The sequence below is a fragment of the Lonchura striata genome, chromosome 1 (assembly GCF_046129695.1).
Source record: "Lonchura striata isolate bLonStr1 chromosome 1, bLonStr1.mat, whole genome shotgun sequence".
Lineage (NCBI taxonomy): Eukaryota > Metazoa > Chordata > Aves > Passeriformes > Estrildidae > Lonchura > Lonchura striata.
The window spans coordinates 5,165,738-5,180,956 of NC_134603.1; the positions used below are offsets into that span (position 1 = coordinate 5,165,738).

Sequence of the window (15,219 nt, forward strand, 5' to 3'; positions counted from 1 at the left end):
GAAATACTCAGGTGAAGTGGAGAAATTTTTGTATTAAATGGTGGAATATATGGGCCTGTAAATCACATGTTAATCAGAATTTTTGTACATAACATTACACAGTTAATGGGTTCACAATGCTGAAAAAGAGACTCATGCCAACTTTAAAACACCATCTCTCCATAACAACTTTTGTTAAAAACAGTGGGAGAAAAGGAGAATAGTTGATATACTCACCTCTAAGTTCAGTAAAACTTTTAACTGTACTGCATCCTATATTTTCTTTCTCTGTTGAAGATGTTTGCAATGAAGACCCTTTGTGTCTGACAGTGTCAGTGTCTTTAATGTTATTAGGCATGATAATTATCAGAAAAAATAAAGTTTCTGACTATAGATTCTGATGATACTATAAGCATGCATACTCAAAAAAATGTAACTTAAATCCCTATCTCAGAAAAACAGAAGTGAGTTTTGAGAATGATATTTGTTCTGACAGTGTGAGAACTGTCCCACCAGAATCAGGCAATCAGAAATATCTGTGGGGGCAGGGACCTCTGGAAATCATCTTAACCTTCCTTTGAATGCAGAACTTAAGGTGTTCCAGGGTCCTGTCAAGTAGAATGTTCAGTTTCTTGCATTGTCTCACAGAAGTGAAATGCACCCCTGTATTTGGAGCTGTATGCTTGAGATGAACTGTGTTATTGGAGGACAAAAAGAAACTGAAGTGTGACTTTTTAAATGACTGTGCTATGGAAACTGTAAAGCACTGAGAAAGGCTAATTAGAACTAATAGTCCACATTAAGCATACAATAATTATGGTATTTCAAGTGTGATTGCATGGAGGTGTTGCAGAGTGTCATGGAATCAGTCACTGAATGGTTTGGGTGGAAAGGGACCTTAAAGACCTTGGACGTTCAGTTTTCCTCCCATGGGCAGGGACACCTTCCACTATTCCAGATTGCTCAAAACCCCATCCAGCCTGGCCTTGAGCACTTCCAGGTATGGGGGAGTCACAGGTTCTCTGGGAAACATGTGCCAGGGCCTCACCACCCCCTCACAGTAAAGAATTTATTCTCAATTCTTAAGCTAAACTTGTCCTCTGTCAGTTTGAAGCCATTCTCCCTTGTTCTATCTCTACATGACCTATCCAAAGTCCCTCTCCAGCTCTCTTGGAGTCCTTTAGACACTGGACAGGGCTTTAAGACCTACCCAGAGCCTTCTCTTCCCAGGATGAACAACCCAAACTCTCTCAGTCTTCATAGCAGAGGTGCTGTGATCACCTTAGTGGCCCCCTCAGGACTTTTTCCAACAGATCTTTCTTGTGTTAGGGATGACCTTTGTCTTTTTTCATGGGCTCTCTTCCATTTTAGTTATGACCCTAAATTGATACAAATGCATGAGCTGGGCTGACTGTCCAGTGAGATGGGATTGTGGTGGCCAACAGGGAACCAGAGATTTGTAATGTCAGCAGCTCCTTTCGGTCAGTGAGTACAGACATGGAACTCGTGGGGGTAGGACATTAAACCATCTCTAACAGCCACACAAACTCTTGGTGTTACACATCAAGATGAGAGCATGTGCAGGTGTCCATAGTGTGTTAAGAAGTTGTCTCTTGGTTGTTCTGTGCTACTCCTCACTGAAATATGCCTGTTCAAACTGCTCAAGGTCTTCTTGAGAGCTGGTGGTCACCTTCATTTGCCTGAGCACAGCTTGCCAGTCAGCTCAGGAGCCCATGAGAAGCTTTGGCCAATTCCAGCCAAACACAAAAAGCTTTCAGGCATCTTTTGTTACACCAAATTTCCTTTGCTTCTTTTTGCCTTGGCAGTTGCTCGTGAATCTCCTGCAGCTGCTGCCTGCCTGACCCATTTCCCTACTTTCTGTTTCTGGAACCACAGCTTTTAGCACAAAGATGAGTGCTGTAAATGGCAAAATTCTCTTTTTTACTGTTGCTAGATTTATAGCCAGTCACTGTCCTTGAGGAAGCCAACTTCTGTGGCATTATTGTGAGTGGTGGCATGTTAATGAGAAACTCAGGAGGTAAGACTTTCACACTTGCCTTCCCTTACTTCACTTCTGTCACCATCAGGGGCAGCTTTTTGGGTTTTCTGCTCTGGCCCTCAGATAAATAAGAACTTGCAGCTCCCCCTGTGCAGTTCATGAAGGACATCACAGGGTTTTGAGTCCTTCAGCAGCCGTGTGTTGTGGAGCAGATCCCGAGGCAGATCAGCAAGAGGGACTTGTCATGCTGCCACAACAGACGTGTCTGTCATGGCTTTTAGTGTCTCACTGCACCCCTGAGCCAGGCTGGGGCATCTGTAGGTTGGACATCACATGTCCATGCTGCCAGGGTCAGCTCTGGGTCACCTTACACTGTCCCTCACCGGGTCATACAGTTTAATCCTTTTTTTGGAAAGATGACCTGTGCAGAGCTGGATGCTTTCCCTTTGGCTCCAGTCAGCTTTTGTTAGAGGCTTGTTGTGTCACAGATAAGGGAGTGCAGTCCAAAGGCTGTGATAAACCAACTATTGGATCCACTGAGGAGCAAATATAACTCTGGTGTTTTCAAACTTGAGAAGTGCCCACTTGGCAATCTTAGCACAAGTGGTGAGCCCAGCTACACACATGGAATGAACCTGGATGAAGCAAAATCCTCACTCATCTTTCCTAGAAGTGACAGACTTCAGGAATTTAAATGTAGAGAAAGAGGTTCACCTGTCCAGCTGCATTCTTCCCATGGCCTTTGAACACATCTGCCAGAACACAATGAAAAATCTGCTCTGAGGTTCAGGAAGTTCTGTGAATATCCGGGACTATATTTATTTACCTTTTTTTGCTGAAGAAAGATTTGTAAATTCTTTCAAATTGGAATTGGTTATTGAGGTGGGTTGACCCTGGCTGGATGCCAGACGACATCAAAGCTACTCTGTCACTCCCCTCCACAAATGGCCAGGGAGAAGAAAATACAATGGAAATCTCATGAGTTAAGGACCAGGAGTGGTCGCCCACTGATCACTGTCACAGGCAAAACAGATTCACCTGTTCTATTAATATTAATTGAATTTTATTGCTAACAAAATTGGATAGGATAATAAGAAGTAAAATATATCTTGAAAACACGTCCCCCCACCATTCCCTCTTTCCCAGGTTTTCCATCCTCTCCCCCAGTGGCACAGGGAGAGGGGGATGGGGGTTGCACTCAGTTCATCACACATTGGTCCTGCTGCTGTTCAGGGTGAGGAGTCCTTCCCCTGGCTCTCCTGGGATGCAGGGAAATCTCAGCTCTGGCACCTGGAGCATCTCCTGCCCCTCACCACCACAGACCTTTGGTGTCTGCAGAGTTGTTCCTCTCACATATTCTCACTCTGCTCTGAGCACAATTACTCCTGTGCAGTAGCTTCTTTCCTTCCTAAATGTGTTATCTCATTGCAAAGAGCATCACAAGTCCTGCAGGTTCATTTCTGTCCACCAGGTCTAGGAGAAGTTAAAATGTGTGAATGCCAATGCCTGTGCATTTAGAACTGATTGTTATTTTGAGTTCATAAAATAAACTATAGCAAAAGGGGATTTGGGATTGAAAGTAATGGAGGTTCTTGTGTTCTCAGAAGACTTTTCTATCAAGTTTCTCTATGCAAAATGTCAGTGTGGACTTTTTCTTTGGCAGACCTTAAAATCTTAAAATTTAGACTGGTCTAGGATGACCCAAAGTTAGTTTCTGGGTAAGCTTTTATGTGATACTTGTTAGGATTTTAGTGATTTAGTACCCAATAAAATGAAACAGGTTGCTATTTACAACTCTTGATAACAGTTGCTTGTAACTTAAGATGTTTGCTAAACACAGATTTTGGGCTTGAGAAAGAGCTGAATGCAGGCTTGCCCCAGTTCAGCCTTCCTCTGAACTGAGAGGTCTGAAGCCAGAGAATTATTCACTGTAATACTGATTACTGAACAAGGTCAACATTGTTAAACTATAACCAAGTGTCAGATAAATATAAATTAGCTGTTTCTCCACATCTACAGCTTAGCTTTTAGCTCAAGCATTTAGATCTTGTGTTGTAATTACTGGTGTTAATTAGAAAGTATCTGCAAGAGCTGTTCTCACTTTAAAAGTCTTTTCACTTGTAATGTCTTCAAATAGATCTCTTACTTAATGAAAACATGTTTTGGAAAGAGTTTGATGCTCCACTGCTTGGGATATGTCATTCTTTGTTTACACTGAGTGGAAATACTCCTTGAGCATACTGGATTTTTACTTAACAGGAAAAGGGGCTAGAGATTGCCGTAGTTATTAACTTACTTTTTTTCTTGAAAGTAGAAGAAAATACTCAGAATGGTGATATAGTTCCAGCTATATCATTAGGTAAGGTGGAGGTGAGTTTAAGGAAATAAGTTTTTGGGAGTATTTTTCATTTTTACCTCGTCTTTGTTTTTATAAAGAAATCTATACTATTGATTTGGCGGGGAAAGACGCAAAACAACATCTGGTAATCTGTGAGAAGAATATCTTTCAGGCAAGGCTTTTATTGTTTAGGTAGAAGTTAATGGAAAAAATATTCTCTTTGTTTTCTCCTTTTCCTAGAAAGGGAGACCAAAGATGATTTGGACATGATCTGGAATTCTGATTGCTGCTTTTGAAAGATCCTTTATTGCAGGTTGCAGTAGTTGATGCAGTTTGCCCACCCTGCTCCCTCATAGGTGGATCTTACATGGTGGTTTTGGAAAGGTTCTGAAATCACAGCAGATTTTAATTACTTTGTTCTTACCAGGTGGCCTGGGAGGATGTGGAGATGAACTGTGTGACTTTCAGTGGTCCCTGTTATGCAAAGCTGTGCTCAAAAGGTGTTTAAATGAGCTTTTAGAAGAATTCTCCTGTATACTTTGGAGATAACATGCATTGCTATAATAAATCAATAAATGTATCTTTAGGACTCTCCCAATCAACCCATCATGCTTATTTATTGTACCAATAGACTTTCTTGTAGTATTTAGCATTGTCTGGTCTTCTTGCATATAGGAATAAATTTATGGATGGGGTGGGTTGACCCTGGCCAGAGCTGAAGACTCAGTGTAGATGAACAGTAAATTCTGGGTTTTTTCCCCCCTTGTATAATTTTATGGCATGTCAGGCTTATGAGGGAGGACTTAATAATTACAGATCCCATATATCAAGTGGACCAATGGCAAAAAAATTTATTAAACAAATTTTCTTTTGTCACTTACTAATCCTGTCTAGCATCCTTAATGATTGGGTCTTATAAAAAGCTGCTTCTCAGCTTTTAGAAAGGACTTTATAAAAAGATGAAAGCCAATAGTCTTCTTACCCTTCTATATTGGTCAGTAAATAACTGAAGAATGATGTTACAGCTGTTTCAGAATTTCAGCTGATTAAGTTTGGGTTATTTTGATGAAAAGTACTCTGCATTCATGTGACACCTCCTGAGCTGAACTGTGTAGGATTCAAAACTACATGAACATTTAGAACCCCTGCAGGCTATATTTAAAGTTTATATTTAATGCTGCCTATTGTGCAGGGTTTGTGTTTTTTTCTAGTAGTGATCTTCTTCACTTAAATTCATATTTTGAGCTTTGTGATTTGTGTGATTCCAGGTCAATGTCAGTACCCAGTAGCTTCTCTATCTTTCTGTTGCTACATTAATTTCAATACATTAATTCTGAATATTTTAGATTTTAAACAGGATATGACAGATTGATTAGTACTCTCTACAGCAGTTCAAAACTGAAACTTCCTTAATGCAGGGCTTATGCTTATGAAATATTTACTTATTTTGATACAGAGAAGCTGTATGGAGATTTCTTGAGTTGGAATCTAGAAGACACCCTCTGCCAGTTTCCTCTAAAACCTGGAAAGATTGCAACATTGGTTGTAAACATTAAAGTGAAGCTGGACTTTTCTTGCCAAGAAAACCTTCTGCAGGATCTCAGTGATGGTGAGTTTTTCGTTTCTCCTTGTTTAGGAGGGTTGTGTGTGCTGCTGGAATCACTTTTCTAATTGCTGTGCCCTTTGTGTTAAACTGATTTGTGATGTGGCTGCGTGTTTGAGGATTTGTGTCTTGTAAAGCAAAGACAACCCTTGGCTGAGCTCTGCAGATTGAAGGGTGAATTTTTGAGACAGTTGTGGGCACGAGAGTCTGGCCCAGCTTCCCCATCATGAGACCTTGCCCTTGTGTTTTAGAATATTTTTTAAGGTGGTTTTGAGGTATCTTTTTATATCCTTACCTTATGAGGGTAAACAAAAATAATTCACAAACATTAGTGGGGTTTAAAGAAAAATAGCATTGAGTTGATTATTTAATTATCCAGGATTTCAGAATTCTGAATAATTGCTGAGTGCAGTTTTACCTAAAGTGACAGACTGAAATTTAAGGCAGAATTTCCCTAACATTGGTACTACAGAGAAAGTGCCATGTGTTTAAACTTATTTTGAAGAAAAGGAAGCTGCAGTGTTTGCTTCTATTAGAATTATTTGGAATTACAAGTACCAGATACTTGTAATAACGATTTCATTTTTATAATAAACACACTCTTTCTGGAGTAATTACTCTACTCTGTATTTTTTCATTTGTCTGATAAGTTTTACACTGATTAAATTACCTTGACAAAACAAGATACTCCTGTATTAAAAATCCTCTGTTATTTGGATTTTTTCCCAGAATCCACTTGCAAGTATGCATTATCTTTATAAGTAATCTTTCAGTACAGAAAAAATACAACAAAATTACATGCAGAGCTTATTCAGGTTGAATAGGAATGATTTCTGTGAATTACCTTGCAAATGCATTTAGACAAAAATTATAGTAGTTGTTAGTAATGATTGAAAGATTTTGGTTTTGAAACCTTCCTAATGTGAAATATAAAGATACTTTTAAAATATTTTAGGACTTTACAGCACAAACCCTGCAGTGTTGCTACACTGCAGTTATTTCAGAACTTGTTGAAAATGATGAAGTGAAGGAAGAGCACACCCGGACATTTTGAAGCCATGGGTGCCAGGGAATTGGACTTTGAGAAATGCCCCTTGATGGCAAGTGAGATTTCATAGTAGATATGTATATATAGATATATATGCACACATATATATATATGAAATTTCCTTCATTTGCCCAGTGTCCAAAATGTTCTGAAGCTGCACTTGTCTAGGAGTTTTCTGATGCAATAACATAAACCCCAAGTATTCTGTAGGAGGTGAAGATATCTTACTTCTTGGTATGGACACTGAACACTTGTGGGATTTGGATTTTGGCCTCTGTTTACCTGCATCCAACTCTTATGGACCGCAGATGAACAAAATCTTTGAACACCATTTTTACCTCCTGCTCCTCTGAAAGGTTGTGTAGCTGAAGCAATTCAACCTTCCCTCATTTAGCGATGACAAAGGAGTAGCATCCATTACTGCATTGTTGGAACTTTGGCATCTGTGTGTGCTGTGTACTCCCTGTCCTTTGAAAATGTTATTAGGGATGCTAAGTATATTGAAAATTTAGTTGCTACTTTATTTTTTATGTATTGCTTTTGACTTTACATATGCTGGAGTTTCCAAAGAGGAGGTAAGAGCCTGATGGGAAGAACAGTAAAGAGCTAGAAAAATCAATGGCAACTATGACATGACTTTTAATCATAGGGTACTGTGGTACCTTTTCCTTTTGAAGACCAACCACATTTACAATGATGATCAAAATTCTTTTCTCTCTTAAAAGCAGTATGTCTTTAGTAGGGCAATTTTTACATCCATGTCTTTTCATTTTTCCTTTTGCAGTGTTTGTAATCAGGACATGGTTAAGAAGGGATAAATTACTGATGTTTTTGATGATACACATTTATCCAATTGGAAAGTAAACCAGGTTATTAATCTGAATTGCTGAGGTGTGTTGGTGGTGTGCTGCCTCACAGAGAAAAACGTTGGGTGTTTTTCCAGGTTGAAGGAAGAAAAACCACAAGTGGCTGCACAGGATCAGATCAGTGACCATCCAGCCAATATCCTGACTGTGAAAGTGGCTAAGAGCAGATTCCAGTGGGACAAAACAGGAAAAATTGTGCACATCTGTTTTCCTCTAGGCCTGTAACTGTTGTTAGCTTAGAAGCTTCCAGGGCTGAATATAGTTTCTCTGGTTCTAGACACTTTTACTTATCCTTAGTGGGTTTCTCCTTCCTAAAATTCTTCATTCTTCCTGTCACCACTTCACAACATGCTGTGGCAAGAGGAGTCACAGCTAAATTACTTTTTAGCAGCTTTGCACTTACTGGTGGCCTTGTGTTCCAGGTTTTTTAATTGCATGAGAGAGGCAACAGGACATCTTCTAAACATGGTTCCTGCAGTGATTTGATGCATTTTCCCAGGGTATTGTCACAGCAGATTGGGGATTTCAACTGTTGAGGGCTCAGTTGTTCCTGTTATGGGAACTGTTCCACATAACAGCCTTGTCCCTTTTGAACTCTCAGTTCTGTCTGAGGGAGGCAGTACACACTATTTGAAAGCTGATATATGTGTTCAAGTAATGACCTAATGGTGCTCTTTATTTTGTTTTATATTCCTTTCCTTACAATTGTGGGGTAATGCACAATTTATCATTTGCTTGTTTGGCTGTTGCTAAACATTAATTTGGGAGATTCATGAATGTGTGAGCCACAGCTCCATGATCTTGCTTCTCAACAGAAATGATATGCTGAGAGCCTCTTACTGCACATATAAGTTTAGGATTGCTTCCCCCCATTTATTTATGCTGAATTTTGACATCTTTTTGGGTGTTGGTCTTTTCTCCCAGGTAACAAGATAAGAGGATATGGGCTCAAGTTTCACCAGGAGATGTTTAGATTTGATGTTAGGAAACATTTCTTCACTGAAATGGTTGGGAAACCTTGGAACAGGTTGCCCTGTTCACCAGCCCTGGAATCACCAGCCCAGAAAGTGTTCCAAAAATGTGTCGATGTGGCACTTCGGGGACATGGTTTTGTGGTAAACATGATGGTGGTGCTGGGCTGACAGTTGAACAGTGATGATCTTCAATGTTTCTTTCCAACCTTAACAATTTTGTGATTCCGTATCTTAGAGCCAGTTGACCAAGATTTGGGAGATCCATGCAGGGAGATCCATGTATGCAACAAATCTTAGTGAAATTTTGGATCTCTTGTCCCTCAGCTGGATGGTTCAGGGTTCCTCCTCTGGCTGAGAAGGTCAGCATGGGCATTTAATTTGATTCTGAGGTTGTTACACTGGGTGAGGCAGGGGAAGCCCTTGATCTGCTGGGTATAGCCAGTTGCAAACAGCTGAAGCAGTGAGATCTCTGTCACCTGTTAAGGTGACTAAAAAGATCAACAGGATATTCACATTATAAGCATAATGAATTCCCTTTTCCAGCTATTATACTGAAGTGTCTGAAATTCAGCATTTCCCTGACACTGAATGGGGTGAGAACAATAGCTACTCTTTCTGGATTGTATTGTACATGTGACTTGTTGGAGGCTTTTAAAAAAGCTCCTGTTACGTGGGGACAGTGTTTTGCAAAGTTAATGAATTAATTTGCAATGAGTACTTCATTATGTAGAATGTTAATTTTCATTTATTTCCTGTATAGGGAACCTAAAGACAAATGTGAGACTATTTAAATTCATAAACTCATCAAAGGAACTAATTAATTACATGTTGAGAGAGAAGCAAATCTGTGCCTTAAGTCTCTCTCCTTCCCATCTCTTGGTGCCTGGAGAGGCTCCTAGAACAGAGGCTAGGCAGTGTTAGAGGAATAAAGCAGGAATTTATTAAAAAGGCCTTCAAAGGACACACCTTGGCCAGTACAAGAGCCTGGCCATGCCTCTGCCCAAGATGGACCCCGAGTCAGGAGTTTTCACACTTTTATAAGTTTTGGTTCATTTACATATTGGCTTAATTGTCCAATTACAGCTGCAGGTTATGAAGTCCCACCCTCCCAGTTTGCTCTCCTCAATTCGCTGTTCTTTGCACTTTTTGGGCTTGAAGCTGCAATGGTGTCCTTGGTTTTCAGGCTGGAAAAGGATTGTTTTGTCTGACTAAACTGTGAGGAGAACTTGCTAACACTTTATATAAAGTTCAGAGTTACACACTAATGCAGTACAGAAGCTGGGAAACATGAAAGCTAAAACTTAAGGCATGACTCTAGGGGGAAAAAGGTTGCAGAACAATAATAGCATATTTCTAGGAGCACTAATCTTGGATATTTTTTAACATTGGTATGCAAGACCAGTGTATTTTTCATAGTCACTGTTTTGTTTTTCTGCTTTAATGGTCAGTTTTTATCTACTTCAAAATGTCCCTGCAAGTATACAGACAAAGCTTTTTTTTTTTTTTTTTTTTTTTTTTTTTTTTTTTTTTTTTTTTTTTTCCTTTGTTGGAATGATACCTGGTTTGGAATTTAAATGTTCTCTTGGCAGTTATTCCAAGAAACTAAGTAGCCTGGAGGACTCTATTAGGATAATGGTATCACTGATGATGATGATGGGGTCCACAGAGATGTTCCAGTGTTATCATTTCCATGTTACTCTGCTTGGTAGACTTTATAACATTTAATTGTTCTGAGTATTCTTTTGAAGTGACTTCATTTCTAAGAAGCTTTTTCTTTTGTCTCTGTAGTTTGAAGATGTGTTTGTACTGTTAAAATGAGTAAATAAGGGTTTTTTCTCTTTTGTTCTATTTTTTTAAAATACAGATGTTTCTGTGTCCTCCGTAAATTCATCACTGTGTAACTTTAAAAAATATTCTTAATTTTTTTGAGAACTAGAGAATTCTTCTTGAATTACAGCTTTAGTACTTATGGAAGATAAGGTGCCCTTTTCTCTTCCAACTGCACTTTAAACCAGATAAATCATCTTGTCTCATGATTTCACTAGTATAGGGTGGGATTTTTAACCCTATGTAAGTGCCATAGTACTTCAGGCTATTCCAGTTTTACCAGCCACTACACAACCACACAGAGAGCTGGTGTTTCAGACCCCAAATCTTTACAATGTAAATAACTAAGACAGACATGAGGCAAATAACAATAAATTGATTATTGGCACATACAGGCTAATAAACCTGCCATCCTGTTATGCTGTTCCTTTGTTGAGGCACTTTATTTTAGCATCTAATGTAATCTGCATACATAATCTCTAGTGTTTATTATGAACTTCTTTACACTTCATTTGTTCTCTTTCATTGTGTTCACCCTGATTATAAATTTATCTTCCAATTTTAGTTTAGTTCAACAACCTCAGGACATAAATCCTTGCTTATAGTGCATTTGTTATTGTTAATTATTGTCTTCAAGGGTAATGGGGTTTCTAAGAAGAACTCAGGTCTGGTACAGGCTGTGCCCTGCTCCTGGGAGGCAGAGAGCTGCTGCATTCCCAGGAACTTTGCCTGGAGTGCTGCTGCCTGGGGTCCCTCCTGTGATGGTCCTGGGCACATTTTTGAGAGAGGGAAGGAGCTGCATCTCAGTGCCCACCTGAAGTGTGGAGGGTGGATTATACTGACTCAAAACCTCTGTGTGTTCTCGTTTTATTCTGCTCTTTGTGGCTGCACACAGCAAGTTTCTAGAATTCTGCACGCATCATGAGAATAGTTATCTTTTTCTAGGGGAAAAAAAGAAAAGGCATTCAAATTCAGCAAGCAGAGTCTGTCTGCTGTCTCACGTTTTTTTCTATTTTTCTGCATGTTTAAAGTACTTCAAAGCTGTTACAGTATTCTTAAGAGATGTTGCCTACCAGGAGGTTTTTGTTTTGAAATTTCAATCAGGTAAGAATTGACAAAATAAACAAATGGGTTGAGGTGGCATTTAGTTTTCATATGTTATGATCGAGCTGTGTACTTTCCAAAAACTCTGTGATTCTGTGACATAGCATCATAGAATGGTTTGGATTGGAAGGGACCTTAAAGATCATCTCATTCCACTTCCCTGCCATGGACAGTGACACCTTCCACTATCCCAGGTTGCTCCAAGCCCTGTCCAACCTGGTTTGAACATTTCCAGGGATGGGGCATCCACACTTTCTTTGGGCAACCTGTGCCAGGCAGGGCCTCATCATGCTCTGGATAAAGAATTTCTTCTTGTCAGTTTGATGCCATCTCCCCTTTCTTGTCACTCCATGGCCTTGCAAAAAGTGCCTCTCCAGCTCTCTTGGATCCCTTTTAGGCCCTGAAAGGGGCTCTGAGTTTTCTCTGGGGGCTTCTCCAGGTTGCACAGCTCCAGCTCTCCCAGCCAGTCTCCAGAGCTGAGGCATCCCAACCCTTTGAGCATCTTTGATGCCTCCTTTGGAATTGGTCCAGCAGCTCCACATCCTGTTGGTGTTGGAGCCGCAGAGCTGGACAAAACACTCTGGAGAGGATCTCCCCAGAGCAGAGAGGATCTCCCCAGAGGGGCAGAATCCCCCCAGAAACATCCCTGGGCTGCAGGAGGGGATGCAGCTCCAGGCCAGCGGGATTGACGTGGTGATGGTTGGTCATAGGCTGGACCCTGTGATCTCCGAGGCCTTTTCCAACCTGAATGATTTTGGAATTCCTCCTCCTCCTGCCTCTCTCAGGGTCCCTGTTCTGCTGTTCAGGAAGCTGCAGGAAGCAGCTCTGCACTGCTGTTGGATTGTATGAAATTCTCCTGGAAAAAGCAGCACTTCAGCCTAAAATGTTCCACTGTTTCCATTTTGTGTGACATTTAATTGCCTGGACAGAATCCCAGCCTCTGAATCCCAGCCTCTGTGGTGTCAGTGGAACAGTTTTTAAGTGTTTCCTTGCTGTCTGGGACAGCAAGGAGTTTGGAGTTTGGGACCTCCATAGCTGTGATGTACCTGTTGAAAAGTGGATTTGTCCCCTGGGTCGGCCAGTGATCCTTGCACAGCACAGTGTGACACAGGACAGGAGCTGTCCCATGCCACCTCTTCCTTCTGTGCTCAGTTTCTGGATTGTAAATCTACAGGTTTAACTCCCTGAATGCACTCTCCCTCATTCAAGTAAGAAATTTTGTAGGGTTCTGTGCAGTGTGCTGGGAAAGTGGCTAATGAAGTTAAATTGACAATTTACTTAACATTTGATAGGAGAGAGGAAATGCTGGTAAGAGATTTTGCTCTGTTATGACAGCAGTGACTGGGATGTTGGAAAGGCAAGCTGTGTTTTTGCAGTTACCATGGAAAAAGTGTTGGTCATATGCTGTTACCATGGAAATATTCAGTGTGGATTGTTGAAATTAGGAAAATTTCTGGACAGAGTAGCAAGATAATTATACTTTTTATAGTGCAAGGCTGCTCAGGATGTTTGACAGTAGGGATTGACAAAAGAAAACTGGAGGATTAAGCATCTCCATCTCTCTAAACTTCATGAGAGAAAATGTATGAAATCTCAAAAAAATATAAATATCAATAATGTAAAACTTCTGGAGAACTGCTTCATTGATGCTCACTGTTTTCTTCTGCCATCATTAAGTTCTGCAGCCTACCAGGGTTTTTAACAGGATTTCTCCCATTCTGACTATTTAATGTATTGCAAGGGAGTTGGTCAGGGTGTTTTCCCCCATTGCTGCCTGATCAAAGAACAGAAGAAACAAAATAATTTAAAAAATAGTTGTTTGTGGTAGAAAAATTTTTTTTTTTTTTTGTTCTCTGGCAGAGAAGTTGCCTTGAGCAGTCCAGGCTGTGAATGGCTGAGGCATTTGCAGCATAACAAAGGGCCTGGCACTGACTCTGTGAGTGCCACAAACTTGAGACAGAAAGTTCAGCCACTAACAAGTTACCTTGGACTTCCCTTTCATCCTGATGTCTCCTTTGCTAGAAAACCTCCTTTTCCAGATACAAATTAGAGAGTTAAAAATATCTTCTTTCCAGAGAAAATGTTTAAACTATTGTCTTTTCTTCCCCAACTCTAGAAATTAAAAATAAAATGGGATTTTAAAGGATAAAATAATTAAGAAAGGCATTACTTGTATCTCTGTGATGTTGTTTTAGGTATTATATATTCTTCTCTCAAAGAAATAAAGCTCATGCCATTTAAAAAGTGAAAAATCTGATTAATGCCGTGCAGGTTTTCATACTTGGTTCTTTTCAGGTTTTCATACTTGGTTCTTTTCATGTTTTAATTTGCAGTTTTATGTACCAGTCAGTGTCAGTTTTTGTTCTAAATATAGAACTAGTAAAAATCATTCATCAGCTGGGGAAGAATATTTTTCCTCAATTAAAACTTCTAATTTTTATTTTGAAAGAGCAGCTTTCAAAGCCTGTGATCAAATGTAGTTGTGTATTTCTTTTTGTATTTTTGTCTTGTTCATGGTCCTGCTGCATTGCACGAGTAGGTTGCTCTCACCTCTTGTCCTGCTCTCCCCCAGGAATTGGAGAACAGCATATTTATTCAGTGCTAAGGTGCATTTTAGAATTACTTAGTGAAGGAAATTGCAAGTAAGGGAATATGGGAATATTCCCTTTATTTTCTCATTTGGATACCTGTGAAGTTTAATGAAGCAAAACCCCCTTTCATGTTCCATCTTGTCCTTATGGTTTCTTCTTTTGAGGAATGTATCCTCAACATGTCCAGATTTCATAGGAGCAATTTAGGAAATATGTTTGGATTTTGTGTAGCAATTTGGTTTTTCCTGTGTGTTCAGCTGTATGTCTCTGCTGCTGTACATGAGATTTTGCTTGTATTAAGTTGGTGTTTGTGGATTACAGTTGCTCTGCACAGCATCAAGGAACAAAATATTTCTCTTCTTTGCATGCAGATCTAAATAATAACAAATAGTGAATCTAGTTTTACTGTTTGTTAAGGCTTCCTTATTTTAATTTTCTTGTTCTTCTAATTCTTTTGATTCAGCAGTAATTTTTCAAACATTTAAAGTTTGTGCTTAGAGTGTAGCCTGGTTGGGTGGAGAACCCCAAATGTGTTGCAGTGCATTTATTTACCTTCAAGTAACACCTTGTTGGCAGTAACAGAGGCTGCTAAGTTGTTGTGTTGTATCTTTGTCATCCTGTGTGTGCCAGTACCCAGAATAGGATTAAGCACCAAAATGAAGACATTCCTCTCAGGGTATTTTTATGCTTTTTTGTTGACTCTTACAATTGAAACATTAAGTTTCCATTCTACCTCCTTTATAAATGAGAATTATTTTATCTATTTTTGCATTAGTAGATGTACAAAACATGACATCTCTATTTTCTGTCATTTTGCACAATATATACTTTAAAACGAAATCATTGTACTATAAATTAATTTAAGGCTCTTAAAGAGCTGATAGGATCAC

The 15,219-nt window shown here is 39.6% G+C and overlaps 1 protein-coding gene across 3 annotated transcripts in view; it reads left to right on the plus strand.

Moving 5' to 3' along the window:
* Positions 1-15,219, plus strand: part of TRAPPC9 (trafficking protein particle complex subunit 9) — a 453,375-nt gene that overhangs the window by 63,162 nt on the left and 374,994 nt on the right. For all 3 annotated transcript variants that reach the window (XM_021532473.3, XM_021532475.2, XM_077781898.1), the window contains one exon: positions 5,773-5,925. In XM_021532473.3, the coding sequence (XP_021388148.1) occupies positions 5,773-5,925 (153 nt within the window). The remainder of the gene's footprint in view (positions 1-5,772; positions 5,926-15,219) is intronic.